This window comes from Helianthus annuus, chromosome 2 (assembly GCF_002127325.2).
Source record: "Helianthus annuus cultivar XRQ/B chromosome 2, HanXRQr2.0-SUNRISE, whole genome shotgun sequence".
Lineage (NCBI taxonomy): Eukaryota > Viridiplantae > Streptophyta > Magnoliopsida > Asterales > Asteraceae > Helianthus > Helianthus annuus.
The window spans coordinates 8,623,826-8,649,574 of NC_035434.2; the positions used below are offsets into that span (position 1 = coordinate 8,623,826).

Sequence of the window (25,749 nt, forward strand, 5' to 3'; positions counted from 1 at the left end):
ACTTGAATCATAGTCATGGTGTTTTAAAATCTGTGAATGTTTTGTATTGATAAAACACCACGCCATGAACAATGTCTCCAGATAAAACACCATGACTTGAATCATAGATGTTTAAAACACCACGCCATGAACAATGTCTCCAGATAAAACACCATGACTTGAATCATAGATGTTTAAAACACCACGCCATGAACAATGTCTCCAGGTAAAACACCATGACTTGAATCATAGTCAATTTTATCCAGTTGTTTTAAAACACCACGCCATGAATTTGATTACAGTTCTCTTTATGATAATGTATGACGAATATGTAACCAAAGACCTCCTACAATTAAGGTGAATCATTAATTCCTATATTTAAGGAAAAAGGAGTGAATGTAGGAGTTTTTGGTCGTGTATGATATGGTTACCATATTTCAAACATTGAAAAAGACACTATTGCCCTTCAATTTTATATAAGGTCCCTCTAATTAAAACACAATTTACATTTTTATACCCTATTGATCTCAACCATTAGATCAAATATCCAATGGTTTAAAACACTTCTTACCCTTCTTACATTTTAGACACTTTTTACCATATCTCTACCCTATATATATATATATATATATATATATATATATATATATATTTTGAAAAGGTTTAAAATACAAAAGTCCTTAATGTGCGAAACGTACGCGGGTAAATCATAACGTGCGTAATTATGAATATAACATGCGTGATTAGGTTTACTCCATGCGTGATTTTGTTGTTTTTTCAGGTGACCACATGCGTGATTATGGTTTTTGTACATGCGCGATTTTGGTTTTTGTTCATGTGTGATTAGGGTTTGAGTTTTATAACATGCGTAATTTTGCTCGCGTACGCTTCACGTGCTAAGGACTATTATACCTTAACCTTCCTATTTATATATATATATATATATATATATATATATAGAGAGAGAGAGAGAGAGTATCGTAGAAAATGACTTAACGTACGAAGCGTACGCTATGTCAAGCTCGTATGTTATAACTCCAGAAAGGAAATCTCGCATGTTGAAAAAAACCAAAGATCGCATGTTAAATTTTTTTTTTCGCATGTTAAAAAAAAATAATTTCGCATGTTAAAAAAGATCGCATGTTGCTGAAAAAAACCAAAATCTCATGTTAAAAAAACCGCATGTTGATACTGCATCTCGTACGCAATGTACGTTAAGAAAAATTGTACAATAATCGACATATATATATATATATATATATATATATAGAGAGAGAGAGAGAGAGAGAGAATGGTTAAAATGAGAACTCTTCTGAATTGTGAGAACCGTGAGAACTCCATAAAATGTTTGTTTTCTTAAATTTTTTGCCAAAATATTTTAAAATTATGTAACATAATCAGAAAAAATATCATATGCGAAATTTACATCAGTGTGGAAAGATTTACATAAGTGCAACTCAGGCAAAATATTTTTTTTTCAATCTTTTTTTTTTGAATTATATTTACACTAATGTAAACAATCAGAAAACTAGTGTAAATGAACGCTCGGCATTTATTATTTTATTTTTTTTACAGATTTTTTAGTTAGATATTATCTATGTTTGTGGAAAAATTGTTAAAAGAATCGCATGGGAAATAGGATTTCCACCAGAGTTCTCAAGTCTGGCAACTCAAAGGAGTTCTCATAGAGAGAGATAGATAGACACGCGCGCGTGCACACACATTTCTTTGATAATTAAAAAGAAATATTTTCTTTTAATGGATGCTCTTATTTCTTATTGATATTTTGGCACAATGTGTAGCTGGTTTGACAAATGAAATTTGACATGTTTTATTCCTTTTGAGACTACCCAATCTGCCTATAAATTGCATGAACAGCCTCTCACTGCTACAAACTTAAACTAGTGGTTTATCATTGTTACATCTTATTTAAACATGAGTTACACAAATGCTTCCATCGGTTCCGGTTAGTTCATACTCTTTCTTCCTCTTAACATATCATTAAAATTACATGAATTTTCATCTGTGAAATAAGCTATTTTGGATAAGCAATTTAAAGTTACTGCTTTTTTTTTTTTTTTCAAAAATGGAACAAGCATATAAGCAAATTTAATAAGAAATCTTAAACGCGTCTTAAAATCATTTCATGCATTGGTTGCAAATTTCAGGCAGTAGAACCGCGAGGAGGGTGGAGTTTGGTAGGACTTATGTAGTGAGGCCGAAAGGGAGACACCTCGCAACGGTTGTTTGGTTGCATGGTCTTGGCGATAATGGCTCCAGGTAGATTAATCAGTTTTTAATGTCGTTAATTCCTTCTTTATTCTGTTTATGGTATGCATTTGTAAAGAACGGGTCGATTTGGGTTGTGTTTGACCTCAAACGGATCAAATCAAGATATTTAGCTAAAAGGGGAACTGGTCAAACGGGTTGAAAGTTGTCTAAAGTATATATCTAACGAATACAACCTTTTAAATCATTTTACTTTATTTATTTAGGTTATTGTAAGAATATTCTTTTTGTAATCCTATGTTAGTTATTTACTAAAAATGGAATAAATTAAAGTGTTTTTGGGTCATCTTAAACCAATGTGTTTTTAAGTTCAACTTTTTTATTTTTTTTATTTTTTACAAAACCATTACCATTGTTTGCTTTTCATCGGTGTCCTACGTTTAGAATATTAACGAACTAATTAACAAGAGCATGTTTATTTTCTTAAGGAACCATTGCGAACAAGACAATCTGTTCGTTTACGTATTCATGTTCGTTCATTTGGTTAAAGTTAACGACCAAACCCCGTACATGTTCATTTATAGGCCTACACATAACACACTCTTGTTTGATAATTGTCCTTCTAAACTTTTATTGTTTTTTTTTGGTTACTTTCAGTGATTGGTTATATTAAGTTTCTTAAATATGCTTTTATATATAAACTATTAAGAAAGAAAATTCATGAGATTCTTATTCTGATTTACATGCTCCTTTCATAACCGATTTTTAACATATTTGGTGATGTGAAATCATTAAAGTATTTGTCTTTGTTGTACGTTTATGCTTTTCTTGTCCCATTCCATTACACAATTAAAAGAATTTTCTTTTATTAAAAAGAACAAAAGAAATTCCATTACACAAATAAAAGATTTTTCTTTTATTAAAAAGAACAAAAGAAATAAAGAAAAAAAAGTGCATGATATATGCTTAATGAAGGACATTATAATATGGGTTAATTCGGCTTTATTTATATCTCTAACGGGTCAAATTGTAAAAAAAACAGTGTTAAAAGGAAACACGACAAATGCGTTGGAACTCAAAAGTAGCCAAAGTGTATTTTTAATGCATAAAACCTATTACTATTTTTCTTAAAAAATACGATTATTATTGGCCAAATAAAAATAATAATTTTTTAATAATATTTGACATTTGACACACTAGTCTTCCCAAACCCGTCTATTGATTATTGTGTCCTAATTCATGTAGTATACTTTCTCATTTTAAATTTCGTGTTTCTTGTTGCAGCTGGTCTCAACTCTTGGACAACCTTCCTCTCCCGAACGTAAGCATATTGTCACAACCCGCCTAAATTCTCAAATAACGTCTTTTTAAGAGCTTTCTTCTTATGAATAATTGCCTTTTTCTTAACATATAGATTTTACATTTTGCAGATTAAATGGATATGCCCGACTGCTCCTACTCGCCCAGTGACTGTGCTTGGCGGATTTCCTTGCACCGCGTGTAAGATATCAATCTTAAAAACATAAGATTATCGTTTCTTATTTCTTTTCATTTGGGTAACTATCAAAAAATCATCTAAATACTCATATAAGTTCTTGGATTTTACTTTTGCATGATTGAATTGTTAGAAGTTATGGGAATTTAGTTTTAAGTGATAATGTATTTAGTCATGCAAAAACAAAGTCCAAAATCTTATGTGTGAATTATGCAAAAGTCCATAGAGATTTTCAACAATTGTACCTTTTTATTATAATTATGTTATGCCACAAAGAGAATTTATTATAACTATGTTATGGTAAAAAAGATAATTTTGTGACATTTTTGCTCCATAATAGGGTTTGATGAAGGAGAGCTCTCAGAAGATGGTCCAAATGATGTTGAAGGTTTAGACGCTTCGGCTTCACACATAGCAAACTTGTTATCTACAGAGCCCGGTGATGGTAACCTCTCTTCCTTTGTTGTTTAAGCGATATAGATTACGTATATGGTGAATACCCTTTTAGCAGTGTATTGGTGGGGTCCGTTGAGTTTACCACATGGTCACAAATACGAAGGTTTTCTCCACATGTTTATGTATGACTTGTCTTTTATTTACAATACAAGTTTCAATCTTTTGGAAATCAGACCCTTAACAAACACATAAAATACGAGACTGAACAAACTCGTTCGTCTCTTTTATTTATTTATCTATCAATGAAAGCACACAAATTACAATAGATCTAACTAGATATTTATACTAGACTCATTCTAATCCTAACCCGAGTACCCGACTCAAACTCTATTACAGAAATAAATAAACTCAAAACTAACAGTTATTCTTAATTTAAATATAAAATACTTTATAAATAACTAGGTTATTGCCCTGTGTAATATACACGGGATGAATCATAATTATAATGTGAAATAAAAAAAATATGTTCATAATATGATCTAAGTATATATAATATAGAGTAATATGCAGACCAAATACGAAATAAATATTGAAGTTTGTATAGTGATTCATAATAAGATAAGATGATCTGTTATTTGTTTTAGGATTTATCATAGGAACTTAAAATTTTGTACCACTACTAATATTTATTGTGACATTTTCTTGTTCAAAGGTAACGTGTCTAATTTTATCTGATAATAGATTATTCTGACGGTTAATGTTGGCATAATATTATATTTTCTACCATCCAAATATAGTTTCCTCACTTTCGCTATCATTAACATATAAGGTATGCTCGTATTCAAAGCTATAAACCAATATGAATTGTACGAAATAATTACTTTTATCACAGTTAGTAAGGAAACCAATAAAAACTATTGATAATGTAATATGTCTCATACCATTTGAAAGGTCTGAAAAGGGACTTCTAGACAAATAAAAGTAATGTAAATGAATAGACAAAAATTGAATCAATAAAACCAATTAACTATAGTTGAGAAAATACTATGTATAGTGTAATGGTTTCTTTTATTGTATAAAGTATAGATATAGATATCGTAATGACCCGAACTTCAAAAAACTCAAATTAAATGATTTATTTGTTATATATGCTAATAGTATAAATTAACTATTTGAGAATTTATGAAAATTATGTTGTTATCTTTTCAAATTAAATCGGATAGAAGATATTTAAATTGTTTATGAGATATAAAATGAAGTAAATAGTTTTTATGAAAAATAGTGATTTGTATCTATTAATTAGATAATCGGTTCAAATATTAAAGATATCTAAAACACATTTTAAACTTTAGATTTACAATCAAAATAAAATTCTAATATAATTTTTGAATCTTTTTAATTTAAAATTTATCAATAAATTATTGATGCCCTCATTGAATGACATGTGTCCCAAATCAGATTTCTTTTATTATATAGTATAGATTCACCAAGAATTATCTATAACCCGTTAACGCCTTCATGATCTTTATGCATTTATTAAATTTATGAAGAAATCAAATGTATAATTTAAATTAGCTTAACTTCATTGTAATAATAATTTTAGTGTTGTTTTCAACAGTTAAATTTGGTATTGGGGGATTCAGTATGGGTGCTGCATGTGCCCTTTATTCTGCAACTTGTTTCACTCAAGGAAGATATGGAAATGGCACCTTGTACCCTGTTAACTTAAAGGCTATTGTTGGATTGAGTGGCTGGCTTCCTGCTGGATTGTAAATTACTATAATACCCTTCCAATATCCCCTTTTTTGTCAAATTACCATAAGATGTTTTTCTTTTGGTAATTGTATGTAAGAAAAATGTTTTTCTTTGTATGGTATGTAACATGCTTACTTGCTACAATAGTGACGTGGCGGTGTCGTGATGTGCCACACCGCCATGTCACTGTTTTTTACCTGTTATACAAAGTTACATACAACAGTAAAAAACGAAAGTATGCAAAGAATGAAAGAAATACATTTTTTCTAGCATACAACGGCAAAAGAGTGAAAGTCTACGATATTTTAGTGACTTTTTTCGTTTAACAAATGTTCCCTTTTGTCGATACGGAGGGTGTTCTTGATATTTGACGAAGTCAAACAACCCGTTAAACTACATTTGTTTATTTAACTAAAATTTTAATTTGATTGATTTTTTTGAAGGAGTTTGGTAAACATGATGGAAGGATCACATGATGCTATTGGACGTGCTGCCTCATTACCTATTTTGATGTGTCATGGACTCGGTATGTATTTCAAACAAGGCAGTTTTAACCTGTTTATGGGTAAACAGGTCAGTTTGAGTTATGTTTCATCTCTAACGGGTTAGTTTGGGTAAACTCATTTAGCTAAAATGAAAGCCAACCAAAGCGTACTCTTAGTGGATAAACTTTTTAAATTGTTTTTTAATAATCATATTTAAACAATTCTAGAATTCTAGAAAATGAAAGAAAAAAACTGTTTGCAGGTCATGTCATCCTGACTCTTTTTGACTGGTACTTAGAATTGTCTGTGTTAACTTTTAACCTGTTACCCAACTTGCTTGACCGCTACACTACCTCTATGCATAATTTAACATAGCAACTTTACAGGCGATGAAGTTGTTCCATATAAATTTGGAGAGAGATCCGCTCAGATCTTGAGCTCAGTTGGATTCACATACGTTATGTTCAAAACATACGAAGGGTATTAAATAAAATGACACTTTTGCCCCTTTACAACCCCGAAAATAACGTTATAATAATCTTATAGCGTGTGATTTCGTCTGATTTGTAGGCTTGGGCATTTTACGGTCCCCAAAGAAATGGAAGAGGTCTGTCTATGGCTAAATGCAAGGCTTGGAGCTTAAACAATTGCAAGATCAACACACTCTTGCAATTTGTAGTACCTACACATTTTGAGTTGGGAAATTTAGTAGTGTTTGATTGAGGGTATGTATAATATTATTGCATTTGAATTCTTGGTTTAAAATAAATGATTTTCGGAGAATTTGTTCTTATGTTATTGCGAACGTACTGTTTTCTAGGATTTATTTGTGTTGTGGGATAAATGATATGTTACTGACTTATTTCGTTATCTGATTATTCGTTTTTCGTTTGTCAAACTGCTAACTACAGTTTCAAAAGAGTAAATTACTTTTTGAGATCTTGTGTTTTAGTGGTTTTAACCACTTGAGTCCAAAATCAATAATTTTAAAGTTCTGAGTTCCTAACCATTCATTTTATAACATTTCGAGTCCCTGTGTTTTAGTGGTTTTAACCACTTGAGTCAAAAATCAAAAGTACAAGTGTTAAAAATTGGACTCAAAACGTTATAAATGAACGGTTAGGGACTCAGGATGTTAAACTTTTGATTTCAGATTCAATGGTTAAAAACCACTAAAACAAACACAGGAACTAAAAAAGTAATTTACACGTTTCAAAAATAACAAACCAACTTGTCAGGTTGAATGAGTCGGTTGGACCAGTTGTTTTAGTAGTTAGATGGATGAATTAAAACTCTTTTTTTTTTTTTTCAAAATCGTTAGTTTGAATTAAAACTTTTAAATTGATAAAGATGATTCATGAAAATAATAATTATACATAAGAGATACTCTTAAAATCAAATAAATTATTAAAAAAAAGGTTACAAGACCACTTTTACGTCTACTAAAACCGAACTGTGAATCAAACTACCTGAATCCTAAACCAGTTAATTTGCTTTGGTTTATAAATTCAAACGACTTCTCTCTCTCTCCCCCAACTTGTCTAGTCTCACATTTCCCATCAACAGTGTCCATAGCAACATACTTCTCCGGTTCTCCCTAGAAATTTGTGCCGCCTGTAACCTACCCCTGCCACCTATGCGCCACGTCAGCAACATACCACCCCACAAACTCCCGTTGCGGGTGGTCTTACTTTTGGACATCCTATATAATCGGTTTAAATTTCTAAATAGATCATGGAGATACAATGCACAAGATTGAAGTTGATAATGAATTAATGATATTGATGAACTAATTTTAACGTTATTTTACTAATTTTGTGAAAATAACGTTAAAAGCAGCAGACGGTTAACGTCATTGAGGGCAAAATCCTCATACAAATAATTCAAAAAAATTTATATACAAGATTGTATATTGTTTTTGGTTTTGGTTTTGCAGGTTATTACAAACTCGGTTGCTCTCTTGAATCCGTCTGATGTCTTGAAGCTTCTCGAGTCTCATATCTACGGTTCAGAATATTGAAAATTATACGTCAAGCGGGTCAGGTTATATGTAGGCAAGTTTTTAATACGGGTCATACGGATCAGTGAAAAATTAGGTAGTTTTTTTTTTTTTTTTTTTTTTTTTTTTTTTTTTTTTTTTGTGGCGCAGAACAGGCCAGAGACGGTTTTTATCTATGGTTCTCTTTTGGTAACCTACAGTTAAAGTAAACTGCTAAAATGGTCCCCGAGGTTTGGTCACGTTTGCCACTTTAGTCCAAAACTCAAACCTACAGTTAAAGTAAACTGCTAAAATGGAAGAGGTTTGGTCGCTTTTGGATGAAAATGGCAACAAAATTGAAACCACAGGGACCCAAATTCAAAAGGTTTGAGTTTTGGACTAAAGTGGCAAAAGTGACCAAACCTCAGGGACCATTTTGGCAGTTTACTCCCTAAAGTTATTACAGTAACTTGTGAAACAAGGAAACTCACATCGGCAATGGTCATGTTTCAGGTATCCGTTTGTCTTCGACAAGCGCATATAAATATTGGTCTCCAAGTTAAGTACTGCAGAAAGAAACAAGTATTATAAGATTATTATATGAAGCTTAATAAATAAATAAAAATAAAAAAAATAATATTACATAAGTACATGAAGATCTTGACCTAAAACTCAGCATGGGCCGATGTTTTTTGGAGATAAAATCAGCCTGGGCCGAACCAATACACATTTAAAAAAATTCTCGAAAACCTGAAATCTAACACTACTGGGCGAAAAAACCGCACGGGCCGAGGCCCGGTCCGGCCTCCTCTAAGTTGCGCCATTGATTACATCTAATATGAATAAATTCTAGGCATCAAAACATGTGTACCTTTTATTTGTTTCCGCATTTACGACTGTCTTTAAAGAAACACTTTTGCAGCCTCATTTTTTCTCACTACTTGTTCCAAGTCATCAGGGTTCAAGTCATCTCTAAAAGTCACAAACCGATAGGCTCACCGAGTCTCCAAATAGGAGATAACTCAGACGAGTGACGACTCATCAAGGGGCTTCTTCGAGTCAACCCGTGTTTAATATAACCACCGATCCTTTAATGGACATAAAAAACAATGTTAGAAATAAAATGATAAAAGGTGTCGGCCCACACCAATCAAATCGTCAATTAGAGGCACGGTTTTTTTCATATTATTTATGTTTGGATAAAACGTAAATGTTCTTCATAAAATTCAAGGCTCAGTCTCATGATTTTAACTAGGCGAATTGGAAATAAATAATCCCACCTAACTCAATTTGGCCGATAATAATCCTAAGTCAGTTATTGACCGATAATAATCCGAACTGGTCAATTCTTTTGTAAAATAGTTCGCCGTTAAAATAGCTTAACGGAGTTAAGTTTTTTTCCCGAATTACAAACCGATGTTTTAGGGCTTTTAATCAGAACGAGAATAGGAGTCGATTGATGTAAAACTTACCTCGAAATTGTGCTCGAAATGGCTTGATTTTTGTTAATTGGAAGTTTAAACACCCGAATTGAAGCACCGTTTTCGTGGGTTGGGGCAGTATTTCGAGGTAAGTTTTACATCAATCGACTCGTATCCCCGTTCTGATCAAAAGCCCTAAAACATCGGGTTGTAATTCGGAAAAAAACTTAACTCCGTTAAGCTATTTTAACGGCGGACTGTTTTGCAAAAAAAATTTGACCAGTTCGGATTATTATCGACCAATAACTGACTTGGGATTATTATCGGCCAAATTGAGTTAGGTGGGATTATTTATTTCGTATTTGCCTTTTAACTAAATGTCTTAGTTTGGGCCCTTTTATATAAAACGACATCCGAATCGATCCGTTCACAAGTGTATGCGTAAAAATTACCACCCCTAAGAAATATATAAAAAAAAAATTAAAATTAAATACATTACATGTAGTGTTAAGGAGTATAGAGTAAAGTTTGATATAATACCTGTTGGACATAACCGGCAAGCATGAACACAAGAAATACAGATTCATATCACAACCGAAACTGTTCTTTTGAACGGCAAACCATTCACCGGAGCCCGCTTCCCGATATTCCATTCACTAAATACATAACTTTTTTTTGTTCATAAACCGAAAGAACTTCTTAAGCACGTCTTTTACAGCATCATCCAACTCGTTTGTCGCCAACAAATGCACTAAGATTGACGACGTGTGTGAATTTGCAGAGAAACCGGCACCAACCATTCTATCGAGAAACGATAACGCTAATTTCATCTCATTATATCGAAGAAATCCCTGAATAACTAAGTTATACGTAACACCATCCAACTTGCAACTTCCATCCATCATTTCTTGAAGCAAGTCTTTCGCATCGTTAAGTTTACCGTACATAAAAAAACCACCCATTAAAGCATTATACGTACGAGAATTAGGTTGCAAGCCTCTAGCATGAAGTTTATTAAACAGTTCATGGCCCACATCGATTTTTCCGGATTTACACAAACCGTCGATAAGACTAGTACAAAGAACGATATCGGGGATTATACCACTAGCTTCCATAGTTTTAAACAATTTAAACGCTTCGTCGAGTTTCCCGTTTTTCAACAAAGAATCGATCAAAGTAGAGTAAGTATAAATATTTGGAAGTATACCATGTTTTTGAATTTCGTCGAAAAGAAGAAACGCCTCTCGGAATCTTCCAACATGCAAAAAACCGTTGATGAGAGACGTATACGTCACGATATTCGGAACGATTCTCTTTTTATACATTTCGCTAACGAGATCCCACGCTTTATCTATCTTTTTAATCTTGCAATATCCGTCAATCAAGATGGTATAGCTAATAACACAAGGCGTATATCCTCGTTTGACCATAATATCGAAGATGTTTCTAGCGTGATTCATTTTGCCAAGCATACAACATCCATGCATTAGTGCGGTGTAACTAACGTCGCTCGGCACACACCCTTGTGCTATCATAATGTTAAAAATCTTTCTAGCATCGCTCACTTTACCTACCAAACAATACCCGTGAAGCAGTGCAGTGTAAGTACACGTATCCGGTTTCTCACCTCGTTCGATCATTAACTCGATCATTTTACGCGCTTCGTCAACCTCGCCTTTCTTACACAAAAAGTCAACGATTATGCTATACGTAACTACATCCAACAAAATATCTCTATCTTGCATCTCGTCCAAAAACAACTTCGCTTCTTCCCACAAACCCAAACTACAAAACCCTCGAATCAAAGTGTTAAACGTCACAACATCCGGCAAAACCCCTTTCGAAACCATTTCACAAAAGATCTCGTGCGCTTGAGTCACATGCCCTTCTTTACAAAGCCGATCAATAATCATATTATACTCAAACGTATCCGGTTGACACACGTCCATCTCCTCCATATCTTTAAGCAACCGAAGCGCACCTTGCGAGTCACCACTTTTACAAATCCCATTTATCAACGTCCCATACGTCACCCCCGTCGGTTCCAACCCATTCCTCACAATCTCGTCAAAAAACTTAACCGCGTGAGTAACATTACCATCAACACAAAGCCCTCTTAACAAAGTGTTAATCACCGCGCAATCCGGCTTATACCCAAGTTTAATCATCTTCCCGTAAACCGAAAACCCGACATCCACCCGACCCATATGGCACAAGCAATTTATAGCAATACTAAATGTATACACATTCGGTTTAACAAAAGAGTTAAACCCTAACATATCATGGTCCAAAATCAACGAAATCGCAGCAGGGTATTGTTTCATTTTCGCAATTTTAATCAAGATTTGATTGAATTCACGAACCGGAGGAACCGGGGTCCTTTCGATCATCCGGTTAAATGAAAGCATTGAATCTAGTAACTCATAGTTCATCTGGGTATCCATAATTGGGGATAAAAATTGAATCTTGGAGTGTAAAGACGCTGTAATTTTGTAAAAAGATTGGAAATTTGAAGGGGACAGAGCATGTTGAGGACGAAAAGAACCTAATTTCAACATGAATTGAGATGGGTCATGAATGAAATGAACGAAATTTCAGTTATTGATCAAGATTGGTGCAATGGTAGAACTGGATGTAATAATGGGTGAAAGAATATTGAAACCCTAAAAAAGTTAAGCAAGAAACAGGGTTTAATGAGCTTAAACATGACTAACCTATTGTCGAGTTGAAGACGATGGATTAGCGGTGGCGGCGGCCGGCGACGGTGGTGGGTTTAGTTATGGTGCGAGAAAAGGCTAGGACTTGTTCTTTGTGAATTGCTTGTTTCTCAAGTACCAAGTTTAATTGGTCTAGGTTTTAGTATTTGTTTTTTTTTATTGTTAAATTTAGGTTTAAATTAATTAATTTATCGAAAATCTTAAAGGTGTGTATTATTGGCACACTTTAGATACTTAAATCGATATCATCAGCTTTTCAATTTCCAATAAACGCTGATGTGTCAGATTTTGTCTAGTGGACTGGACCTATACGGGCCGTATTGAAAAAGTTTTTTTACATATTTTTTTATACATTTTTAACAAAGTTTTCTAAAAAATATATATATATTTTTTTTAAAATAAAAACACTTTTTATACCATGTACAATCCTTGGCAATCAAAGACATACTTCTCCTAAAAAAATCAACTTTTGTGGGGAGTCGGTTTAGAGGAACTCTCCACCCGAAGAACTCCACTTATATTTTATCTATGCAACATTTATGGTATATTATTGTTTTTCTATGTGTGACATGTATCGTATGTAGTGTAGTATACTATACTATACTATATGTGAAGTATAGGTCTCGTACGAGCATATAAGTGTAGTAAAGGTCCTGTATATGCTTATACTTGTAGTATAGGTATAGGTATAGGTATAAGTATAGGTATAGGTATAGTGTAGAATAGATGTAATATATGTATAGCATATGTGTAGTATAAGTCATGTATAGACCTAAATGTGTAGTATAAATCTTGTATATGCTTATAGTTGTAGTATAGTATAGTATAATAAACTGTAGTATCGTATATAACATTTATTATATAATTTTAAAAAATTATAAAATTTTGATTTTACCCCTATACGCATCGTATAGGTCAAAACTAGGTCGTAACTCGTATTGACCTATACAATGCGTATAAAGTCTCGTATTATGTTGATACGCCCCCTTTTTATGAAACGACACCCCTATACGCATCGTATAGGGGTAAAATCAAATTTTCATAATTTTAGGTTTTGCCTTTTCGATGCGTATACGACCGTATTTTGACATATTTTGGCATTATGTGTGGTATCGTATTCTATGATTACGTGTCAATTTGTTTTGAATTCACTTGTACTCTTATGTGTCGTATTGTAGCTATACGCATCGTACTGTATCATTACTTTACATATTTTGTCGTTACATGTCGTACTATGATGATATTGTCTGTATGTGGCGTATTATGGACTTATACCAGTCCGGTCTGGTTTTGAATTCATTATCGACTTATACCGGTCTATGCGTTCCGTGTTTTTCTCAAAACTAAAGTATAGTATAGGTCTCGTATTATAACAAAAATATTATAGTATAAGTATGGTATAGTATAATAAATTCTAGGTTTAGTATAGGTCCTGTATAGGCCTATAGGTGTACTATAGATCTCGTATATGCTTATAGTTGTAGTATAGTATAGTATATGTGTAGCATAGTATAATATAATAAACTATAGTATAAGTGTAGTATATAATATGATAACATAAATACTATAGTATAAGTATAGTATAGTATAATAAACATGTACCAAACCTATATTACATGACAATTTAAAAAAAAATTGTTTAAAAAAATAAAGAATTCTTTTATTAAACTTTGTTAAAACTATACAATATTGTATAAAACAATTGTAAAAAAAACAATTCAATACGACCCGTATAGGTCCAGCCAGCAGCCAGACAATGACTGACATCTGCAGATTTAACTTTTGGCTTTTGGATTTATACAACCCGTATTGAAAAAGCAAAGTGTGTAGATATATGTAAGGGTGTGCCAATAGAAAACCCCATCTTAAATCTTGTGGTGCATTAGTAGAAGTCCCATGACCTTTTAATATAGAGGTTTTGAATTTGAGTCTTGTTTACAACAAAAATGTTACGGGATGAGCTAGAGGTTTTACTATAATGGGCCTTTGGGCGATGAGTTTCTTCTGAATTGGTGTGGGCCAGGTCACCAGCGTCGTCTACGTTTGCGGGCGTTAGTGACCTTTTACCATTGGGTTTACTCATGTGATCGGACCTTTGTTGGTTGTACAAGAAAACCATAAATGGACTAGACAGGATCTAATAGCCACGACAGTTAAAGCAGCGGAAGCCCTCATTGTTGCGAGGATGAGGAGCAGAGGCATGCCTAAACTATCTTGCCCTCGCAACATCTGATAGAGTTTCACCTTTCTAAAGAAATAATTTTGGATACAAGACAAATTAAGGTAATTGACTTTTAGAAGAGGGCAGGGGTGCGTATAAAACCGAAAAAACAGATTTAATCAAACCATAAAGACAGAACCGTTATGGTTTGGTTTTTGGTTTTCCATTTTATGAAAACCGAAAATAACTGCACCGAACCAAACCAAATAACCAAATTATTTAATGTTGGTTATTGCTTAAAAAATAACATAATTTAACATAAAAATTAAATGATTTCTAGAGTATTATAAAAAAATATTTTAATTAAAACTTTGGAGAAACATAAAAATAGATTAGAAGGTTAGATTTATGTGAGCAATACTGATTAAAAATATTAAATATATTAATTTAAATGTAAATATCTAAGAAATATTCTTAAATTTTAGATTAGGGTAAATTACATTTTTCGTCCTTTATGTTTGTATCTAATTGCAATGGATAGTCTTTAACTTCAATAATTATAGTCACAATCCTTTATTTGGAAACCCATTACACGATACGTCATTTGACCCTAACAAGGTTAAAATTTTCAGTCAAGTATGGCATGTGTCTTGCACATGAGGGTAGAATGGTTATTTTACTCATTTATTTATCTAAAATAAATTTAAACAATTAAAACAAATTAGATTTAAAACATAAACAATCCTTTCTCTCTCTAAACCTACCATCCGAAACAACCTGCACTCCCACTGCCACCACCACCACCACACCATCCTACCACTCACAACCTACACATGTGCACCATCGACCACCCACCATCTCTGGTACACAGTTTTAGAGAGGGAATTTTAAAGAGAGAGATGTGAGACATATGAGTGGTTTGAGTTAGAGAGAGAGAGAGAGAGAGAGAGAGAGAGAGAGAGAGAGAGGCTGAGACAGTAAGATGAGTGAGGGGAGGTCACGACGATGGTGGAAACTGTGAGAGTCACACCTCTGATGATTGTCATGACAGTCGCAACTCCGGTGACCCACCTAGGGTTCGGATAAAGTTCCGACAGAATTCCGGAAACCTTGTTTTGACTTGCAATGTTCCATTTCATGTGGATCGGCTTCTTCAGGTACGATTAATGTTAAATCTGAGCGTGATGATTTTCCAGAGAAGTTCCAGTGAGTTCTTTTTGTACGGTGGTGAGTTTTAGAGGGGTAAGACAGAGGGGTTTTTGTTTATTTAATGTTTTCAAGCCATTTTTGTGTAGATGCTTCTTCAAGGAAGAAATAGGAGTTCAAGTAGTGGTGGGTTGGTAGTTTTGGTTTGTGGTGGTGTGTTGGTTGTTGGTGGCTAGCTGACGGCTGGGAGTGAGTGGCTGGATATAGAAGAAAGGGTACGTATGTGCGACAGTGGTGGTGAATTGTGCTTATGACGGTGGTGAATGGTGCTTACCGTGGTGATGATAGTGGTGGCAAGTGGTGGGTGGTGGTGGCTGGATATAGAGAGAGATAGAGAGTGGTGTGTCTGTGAGAGAGAGAAAGAGTCTTTAGAAAGAGAAAGAGTAGTATGTGGGGAGAGACTTATATATAAATCAGTAAAATTACCATTCTACCCTCATGTGCAAGGCACATGTCATATTTAACTAAAAATTTTAACCTTGTTAGGGCCAAAGGACGTAGAGTGTAGTGGGTTTTCCAAATAAAGGATTGTGACTGTAATTATTGAAGTTAAAGGCTAACCATTGCAATTCGATACAAACATAAAGAACGAAAAATGTAATTTAACCTTTAGATTACACTCTTTATTTTTGAATCTTACCTTTTTTTTTCTAGAAACCGAACCGTTCCTAAAATCGAAAGAAAATGAAACCGAACGCTTTTCAAAAATCGAAAATCAAACATTTCGGTTTTGCTATAAAACTGAACCAACCCGAACCCGAACTGAACTGTACACACCCCTAAAAGAGGGTATAGATAGGTCTTGTGTTGGTTTTAAGGGATTAGGTTTATCCCACATTCGTCACGTTTTTTTGTGTGCCCATATGTTGTGTATTGTTTTATTTTACTCCATTTGGTAACATCTGTTTTTATTATTTACTAGGAGAATGCCCGCGTGATGCGGCGGGAACGAGACATCACATTGCGATACTCGTTTTTTGTAGTTTTTTTATTCATATGATATTTATTGTTGTATCATTGTGATGAATATACATCAAATTGAAGTAATCGGTTAATTTATTTCATTGTGTTGTACATGTTTCGGTTCGTTTGGTTATTATCCTCAATCGAAACCAAAGTCATCGGTTAGTCTATTTTATTAACCAATCGGTTTTCTGTTAATCAATACGGTTTATTCGGTCAGATTGACTGTTTTTGTTTTGGTTCATTTAATAGCAAAAACCAAAGTTGAGCTAAAACTTTTGCTTAGAAAATATATGAAATTGATGTATAAATACATGAAATGAAAGTATAAGTATATGAAATAGAGATATAAAATATAAAATTTATGAACTGGAGGTATAAAAGCTAGAAATATATGAAAACATTGCCACGATGTGCATTGTTTGGTTGATTAGATTATTATCCTCAACTGAAATCGAGGTCATTAATTAGTCTATTTTATTAATCAATTCGTTTTCAGTTAATCGGTTTGATTTATTTAGTTAGGTTGATGGTTTTTGGTTTGATTCATTTAATTTCGGTTAATAGCCAACACCACCAAACTTGAGCTAAAACTTTTGATTAGATATACATGAAATTTAGGTATAAATACATGAAATGAAGGTATAAATACATAAATTAGGGTATAAATATGAAATACATGAACTAAAGGTATAAAAGTTTGAAATATATGAAATATGAATGGTTCAGTTAAGTTAATTTTGGTTAAATGAGAGTACCAAAAAATCGATAAACCGTTTTGGTTAATTCGAGTCAGTTTTAGGTTGATTCGGTTAAGTTTCGGTTAACGATTCAATTACTACTCACCCTTAGACATTGTTAATGACGTAACGTATCAACTTTTTAATTAAAAACTATAGCAATATTATACTCAAAGTAAAGAGAATAAAATAATGGTTTATATGGTGTAATTAAAAAAATATTAACGTACCAAAAAGTTGTGACTGTTTAAAAATCGGGGGGGTTAGTTTTTTTATAAAGGGATAAAATTTAACTACTAACTAATTATCTATAATTTTGTTAAAGATAAGAGATTAAATTGTAATATAGATCGGAGGATCAAATTGAAAGTATTTAATCACTTGACATTCTGGGGTAATGATTAAGTATGTTGGACTTTAATCGTTTGTACGCTAAGGTATCATCTACTTGTACCTTTTAATCCACACGTCAATACTGATCAAGACAACTATCGAAACGTCAACAAAAATGAGTAGGTTGTCATGATACTTTTGGATTTTTTTTTTTTAAAATTTGATAGTTTATAAGACATGACAAGAATACGTAAAAGAATTATAATGTTGTTGTGGAGGGGGAAAAGTGTAACTAATTACCTATAATTATGCTAAAACTCAGGGATTTAAGCTTAATAAGATAAGGTGCTAAAGTATAATTATTGTTTAAAGAGTTAATAGCCAAAATGGTCCCTGAGATTTGCTCACTTTTGCCACTTTAGTTCAAAATCCAAAATTTTTAAATTTGGGTCCCTGAGGTTTGCATTTTGTTGCCATTTTAGTCCAAATTTCAAAACCCCCATTTTTTTACTGTTGCAACCAGCCTATTTTGTCCTTTTGTGCAGGGGTATTCTGGGTTCTTGATCTGAGTTTGTTATAATAACTCATAAAAATGACCAAAATCCCCCTGCACAAAAAGGACAAAATAGGCTGATTGCAACAGTAAAAAAAAGGGAGTTTTTGAAATTTGGACTAATATGACAACAAAATGCAAACCTCAGGGACCCAGATTTAAAAATTTTGGATTTTGGACTAAAGTGGCAAAAATGAACAAACCCCAGGGACCATTTTGGCTATTAACTCTTGTTTAAAAGACTAATTTACCCTCATTCTAGGGGTGTATTTATAAATTAAAAGGGAAAAAGTTCTTATTTTTGGGTATCTTAAAATGTCCATCCCTAATGCAATATAATATAGATTTATAGATTTATAAATTTTGTGTGTTTGCCGCGATTGGTATTTGGAGCATAGGGTTTCTTTGGAAACAGACTCTTTATCATATGGGATAGGGAAAATGTTAGCATATATCCCACCTTTGTCAGATCCTACCAATAGCTTTGTTATAGCTTATAGGTGGGTTTTACCGTGTACAATTGTTGTTGTTGTTGTTGTTCTAAATCCTAAGTTTCGAAAAAAAAACTGAAATCGATCACTAGTTTGATTTGGTGTTCAAGGAAACTCGCACCCGGCCTCTGTGCATTTGCTACTCATCTTTCTGAACCTACTACCTTTCTTTAGAAAAAAGAAATGTCGGTATGTCATGCGTATAGAGGTTGTTGGTTCATAATCTAACCGCACTTGGGTATTGATGTATGCTCCTTTGCAACCTAACATTCTTGTGTGCAAATGAGTTTATAGGACAATTACGTTAACAAGTTCAATAGTTAACGTCGTTCAAAAGTTCGTGTTCAAGAGGGGTTCGAGGAAGAGCACAAAGTTTCTCAAAAAAACTATTGAGGTTGCAAAGACTAATGCATATATCTTGTGTAATTGAGTGGTACGAAGATGCCTATGAGAAGTCTTCTATGGTGGTATGCTTTGTGTGTGTATATGTATATGTATATATTTGTAAGGGGCCGTTTGGTAACTTCTGAATGGTTAAGTGATGAACTAGTAAGAGGTCTGAACCATTAAGTGCTGAACCAGTAAGAGGTTTGAATCATTAAGAGCCAGTATAATGCTTAACCGTTTAGAGGCAAATGTCTAACCAATTCAGATTAGAGGTCTTAACCATTCAGACTTGGTATAATGCTTAACCATTCAGAGGCAAATGGGCAAATGTCTGAACCATTCAGACATTTGCTTATGAAACAAACAGTCTGAACCATTAAGTGCTAAACCAGTAAGAGATCTCAACCATTAAGAGCCTCATTAAGAGGTAAACAAACAGCCCCTAAGTATAAGATGGTGATGAATTAGTTTGGTTCCTGCTATTGAAAAGTTATGTATATTGATTTAGCTCAACATTCTAGCTCGTTAAGATAAGTGAGTCGTGCCAGGTTTGTAGCCTTAACTTTAACCAAGTCTAAAAATGTAAGAGCATCAACAATGCTAAGATCACATGCCTATTCACGCCATCTATCCCAACGACAGCCCCTAACGACGACCATTTCTCTATCTAAAGTCGCAACACAGTAACTTTCTTGGTTAACTGGTTAGGATTATGGTAAATGACGCATCGTTATCTCCTTGATCTCACATGTATTTTCAAACTTTTCAAAAATATAAACTTAGTTATAACTTATAATTTCAAATTTAACCCATACTTATTACTTAAAGCAAACAATATTGAACCCTAGTTGAGGTGCATGCTGAAAATTCCACTTTACTGAATTTTGGTCACTTTCACACGTAAAATGCAACCAATTTTAAGCGTCTACCATAGGGCTTTAAGATTACTATTCACCATGATCCAACTTAATTATTTTTATCATTGTGTCATGTGTGAGATGAATACAATGATGATTTCAACATAGAACCCTAAGGAAGGACATGCTACAATTGAATATATCACAGTCATGTTCCAAATCGCCTACCATAAGCCAACACAATCAAAATTGCGCATTGATAACCATTATGATATGCATAACCATCAACCAACAAGCACATTTGTAACAAAATGGATGTTCATAGAATAAATGAGAACTATAAAGTTTGTTCATATGATCTTATAGTAGGCATAGATATAAGCATATACTCACGCACTCGAAAAACATAACATACAAGCAATTTGTTCTTGAATTTATTAAAGCATTTATGAAGATAAATACGATGCGGCTGAAAATTATCGTAAGTACTCCAGATCAGATACCAAGCTCGCGCGATACACCTATGAGAAACTCAATAAGTTTTGAGAGCTCGCATGAATTCAAGAGAGGAATTGAATCTACAATAAGCTGAAAATAAGAATAAAATACAATCTCGTGAATAAGAATTTTCAAATTTTTGGTATGTGATTTGATGATTTTGCACTTGGAAATTACCTTTCCATTGTCTGTATATAAACATCGAAGCAGAAGGGATCGATCATCCTCTGCCTGAAGTGCTTGTTTAAGCATTAGATGAGCAGATTCAACATTAGGTGGCTTTGTGGGTGACATTTCTGCCAATTTCTCACCCTTTGTTGGTTCATCAATATCATTATCAACTTCAATCTTGTTAGTTCTTGGTTCATCAACCTGCACAAACACTTCAAATGATCAGTATGCTCCAAGGGTTTTCAGAATTTCTCACCCATTGTTGGTTAATCAAGATGTAATATTATCTCAATATTTAGTTTTTTTTTTCTTATAATGCAAAACCTTTTTAGGGTGTGAACTGTTGACACGATATGAACCTGATACGCTTAGCTAAATGGATCATGTCAACACAACGTGTTTGCGGTTCAACTAGTTTAACCCATTTTTTTCTTCTAAAAATGTGTTTTATGTAGTAACTTAATTAAACTAATTATGTATTTTCTATACCAAAATTTTAAAGTTTAAACATAAAATGGCATTGTTTAAACAATATTGCTTGAATATATAAAATAAAAAATTATATATTTACATTTAGAATAATAAAGCATTAATATACAAAAAAAAAAAAAAACATTTTTTTAGGTGTTATACGACTCTACGAGCCATGTACTAGTCAACCCGTGAATACACATGCTAATTTGGATTCAGTTATGCGGTATGATTTTCGGGTTAGTGTAAAATTCCTATGTTTGTGTCGAATTCAACCCGTAAACCCACGAACAGCCTTAAAATGTCTGAATAACTCAGAATGCTAATCAACCTGCCAAAACACTTCAAAGCAGTATGCTCCAAGACTTGGCAGGATTTTAAGGCTTTAAGATATATGCTCAAGCACAAACCTATATTAAAATACTACCAACAACCTGATGATTACATTAATTTGTACATCAAATTCTAGCTTTTCACAAATAGATTAACATGAAAAACATATATTCATAGCATGCAACAATCTTCTTGGCATTTGATAAGAATTTATGTAATTCAGAACATACCAAAGACCGTAAACAAAAACTCGTAAATCGATATCGAATGAGTTCGAGAAAAGAACAGAGATATAACTTACCTTGACGACTCCATCACCTTTTGAATTCAAAGACGACATCAAAGCTTCTGCTCTCTTGTTTGCCATTACCAAAAATGTTTGGGCCAAACACAAATATCTTTTGTTTTGTTATGTTATGGGCCAGATAATCAAGATAACAACTTTGTGTGTGTGTGTGTGTGTGGGGGGGGGGGGGGGAGGACTATTCCTAACTCTTCGCGGGTCATGGTAACTTTCTCACTTCTCCCTTCTCTCTCATCCTTCTATCACGGACGAGTTGTGGTTACGGATAGAGGTGCACAAAAAACCGTATTTGGAATCGGACCCGGTAGAAAACCCAGAACCAGTTTTTCTAACAACCAGGTATTCTATACCCGAAACCGAAAACGACCCTACCCGTAGGGTATAGATAGGGTATGCATTTTGATCTCAATACCTGAAATCGGAACCGATCCCCGATTAATACCCCAACCAGACAAGAACTAGAACAAGTACCGATTATACCCGGCTATTACATGATTCTAATATCTATTTTTTAAATTTATGTTACTGTGTTTATTTTAATTTTTTACATTATAGAACTCATATTTAATAATAATAATAATAATAAATAAAAAGACGAAAAAATAGGGTATTAAAACGTAATAGAGTATTAAAAAACCTGAAACAGGATACCAAAACACTCAAAATAGGGTATAGAAAAACCTGAAATAGGGTATTTTAATGCCCGTTTTTTTTAAAACCGGAGCCGAACCCTACCATAGGGTATGGTTTTTTTAGTCAAATAACCGGAACTGAACTGATTATAGCAATAACCGGTTCCAACCCTTAAAACGAAAAACCAAAATTGGTTATTAAAAATTTCCAATTTATGCACCTCTAGTTATGGATACACTCTTTTGATACATGTAGATGTCTGTGGAACTACAAACCGGGGAGGGACTTGAATTTATTTTTGATTATGATTTTTGTTGCGAAAGAAGGTGATTCTCATTTATGATATGTAACTAGTCTAAGATTCCGCGAGTTTCGCGGGTGGACTATTCCTAACTCTTCGCGGGTCATGGTAACTTTCTCACTTCTCCCTTCTCTCTCATCCTTCTATCACGGACGAGTTGTGGTTACGGATAGAGGTGCACAAAAAACCGTATTTGGAATCGGACCCGGTAGAAAACCCAGAACCAGTTTTTCTAACAACCAGGTATTCTATACCCGAACCCGAAACCGAAAACGACCCTACCCGTAGGGTATAGATAGGGTATGCATTTTGATCTCAATACCTGAAATCGGAACCGATCCCCGATTAATACCCCAACCAGACAAGAACTAGAACAAGTACCGATTATACCCGGCTATTACATGATTCTAATATCTATTTTTTAAATTTATGTTACTGTGTTTATTTTAATTTTTTTACATTATAGAACTCATATTTAATAATAATAATAATAAATAAATAAAAAGACGAAAAAATAGGGTATTAAAACGTAATAGAGTATTAAAAAACCTGAAACAGGATACCAAAACACTCAAAATAGGGTATAGAAAAACCTGAAATAGGGTATTTTAATGCCCGTTTTTTTTAAAACCGGAGCCGAACCCTACCATAGGGTATGGTTTTTTTAGTCAAATAACCGGAACTGAACTGATTATAGCAATAACCGGTTCCAACCCTTAAAACGAAAAACGAAAATTGGTTATTAAAAATTTCCAATTTATGCACCTCTAGTTATGGATACTCTTTTGATACATGTAGATGTCTGTGGAACTACAAACCGGGGAGGGACTTGAATTTATTTTTGATTATGATTTTTGTTGCGAAAGAAGGTGATTCTCATTTATGATATGTAACTAGTCTAAGATTCTGCGAGTTTCGCGGGTGGCTTAACACTCAAATATATAACTTAAAATTGTTAAAATAATCTTCTGAAGAAATAAACGTTCAAGTACTATAAATTAGTTATTTATAAGTGTTGACTTAACTTTTAAATGAAAAAATGTTCGATTATTCTATTTGCAAATGATGCAATGATAGTGCCTTTTAATCGGTCAACTCTGTCTTTCCTGTCACATGTCGTCCAACTGCTACCGTCACATAGGTTGATCTTGATGCCCATAGGCAAGAGCTCCTCCCCACAATTTGCCATTGAAGAACTCTTCAACATACCCACAAATTCTTCCAATCCCGATTGAGTCACAAGTCCACTCCAAGGACCGAACCAGACGACAATGTAAGTGCATATCATTAAACCTTTAATTCTATTATTATTATTATTATTATTATTATTATTATTATTATTATTATTATTATTATTATTATTATTATTATTATTATTATTATTATTATTATTATTATTATTATAGCTTTAGCACTTTCATCTCACCATTTTTCTAAAAAAGTAATCTTTGTGTACAGTCTAAATTGAACATACATAGAAAGAGGGTGATATCTTTAGGAATACAAAGATAAGCATGTAGGGAGTTAGAAATATTGATGCCATTTCCTATGTCTTTTTGAAGTACCATTGTGTTACACGGGTTACCCAAAGTAAATTGTACTATTTATCGGTGTTTACATAGAACTCTGAAACGAAATAAACGTTTCATTACTTATGTAAAGATTACGGCAGAGATTGTTAAAAAAGTTTTTAGACTTATGTAAAGATTAAGGCGGAGATTGTTAAAAAGTTTTTAGGCTTCTTATTATATCAGGCGAGTGAGTGTGGGGTCATTTCAGTAATTTCACTTTAGTACGAAAGACGTGTGTGCCAAAAGACTTGTCGAGATATTGAAACATGGGGGGTACATTTTGTCGATATTCATTGAAAAGGTCAAATATACCAAAAGTCGAAAAAATATATAATTTTATAGTATAGTTTTATTAGCTTCTCGATAATTTTATAATATAGTTTTATTAACTTCTCGATACATAACAAACAAAGCTACACTACTGAATACAAATTGTTAAAAGTCAATCTTCCTGTCTCAATAATGAAAAGTACATCCATCCTACCATTTGTTGTTGAGTTTTTATCTAAGTCTTCTAAAAAAGCACATATAAAATCATCTGAACCAAAAAAAGAACAAAACAAAAGCTAACCAAGTCATGAGTTGACTCAGAATGAATATAAGTTGAGTATCCAACTCCGATTGAAATTACATTACTTAGCTGAGTATCTAGGTTTAGCTTACAGTTCATTAGTTCATTATGCGAGAAAGGTAAAAGTAACAAAGATATAAATAAGAACATCATACCATATGTACAATCCTTGGGGTGAAGTCAATAAAAAGAAAATTCAGTATTTGTTTTCATTAAATTTTGGAACAACAATATTTTTTTTAAAACAAAAAAAAAGGCAGCCATCTCATAGATCGTTACAAAAGTTACACATGCATCTCATAGCAAGTGGCTAAGAGAAGACCCAGATTACATCAAAGTTGGATTTCTAACTACATTAACACCCAATTGGAACCAACCATCCATGTCTAAATTCTCCATTTTTGCTTTATGTTTTAACCATAAGAAAGTTAGCTCCTTGACTTCTTTCCACTTGTTGAATACTTTCTTAAGCACCTTTTGTTTAGCCTTTATTTGTTCGAAAGCTCCCATGCATTGTGTCTCAAAGCAAATCAATCAAATTTTACTATTTTCATGTGTTCCATATGGGGTATGTACAATTTTTTTGCGATGAGCATTTAGGATCCGGTACCGTTATTTTGGTACTGATTCGGTACCCACTTTTGTAGTTTGATACCACTATTTTCGGTTCGGTATGATAACTTTATTTTAATCAGGAGAATAAGTTTAAAAGTGAATTGAACATTCTTGCCTTAAAAAGCACTTAAAACT

General features: G+C 33.2%; 3 protein-coding genes across 3 annotated transcripts; 1 reads left to right on the top strand and 2 right to left on the bottom strand.

Annotated features, from left to right (window-relative positions):
* The first annotated feature begins 1,803 nt into the window (after positions 1-1,803).
* Positions 1,804-7,132, top strand: LOC110909451 (acyl-protein thioesterase 2). Its single transcript, XM_022154401.2, has 9 exons — positions 1,804-1,945; positions 2,148-2,259; positions 3,493-3,529; positions 3,639-3,708; positions 4,044-4,148; positions 5,718-5,868; positions 6,298-6,380; positions 6,726-6,819; positions 6,910-7,132. Exons 1-9 carry the CDS (start codon positions 1,915-1,917, stop codon positions 6,980-6,982), a joined length of 756 nt encoding a protein of 251 aa, XP_022010093.1. The 5' UTR covers positions 1,804-1,914; the 3' UTR covers positions 6,983-7,132.
* Positions 7,133-8,094: 962 nt separating this feature from the next.
* LOC110909436 (pentatricopeptide repeat-containing protein At1g63330) lies at positions 8,095-12,574 on the bottom strand. Its single transcript, XM_022154397.2, has 4 exons — positions 10,279-12,574; positions 9,189-9,405; positions 8,809-8,883; positions 8,095-8,340 (listed from the first exon to the last, which is right to left on the bottom strand). Exon 1 carries the CDS (start codon positions 12,294-12,296, stop codon positions 10,395-10,397), a length of 1,902 nt encoding a protein of 633 aa, XP_022010089.1. The 5' UTR covers positions 12,297-12,574; the 3' UTR covers positions 8,095-8,340; positions 8,809-8,883; positions 9,189-9,405; positions 10,279-10,394.
* An 8,067-nt stretch (positions 12,575-20,641) lies between these two features.
* Positions 20,642-21,986, bottom strand: LOC110885350. Its single transcript, XM_022133035.1, has 3 exons — positions 21,921-21,986; positions 20,822-21,016; positions 20,642-20,734 (listed from the first exon to the last, which is right to left on the bottom strand). Exons 1-3 carry the CDS (start codon positions 21,984-21,986, stop codon positions 20,642-20,644), a joined length of 354 nt encoding a protein of 117 aa, XP_021988727.1.
* Positions 21,987-25,749: the final 3,763 nt, after the last annotated feature.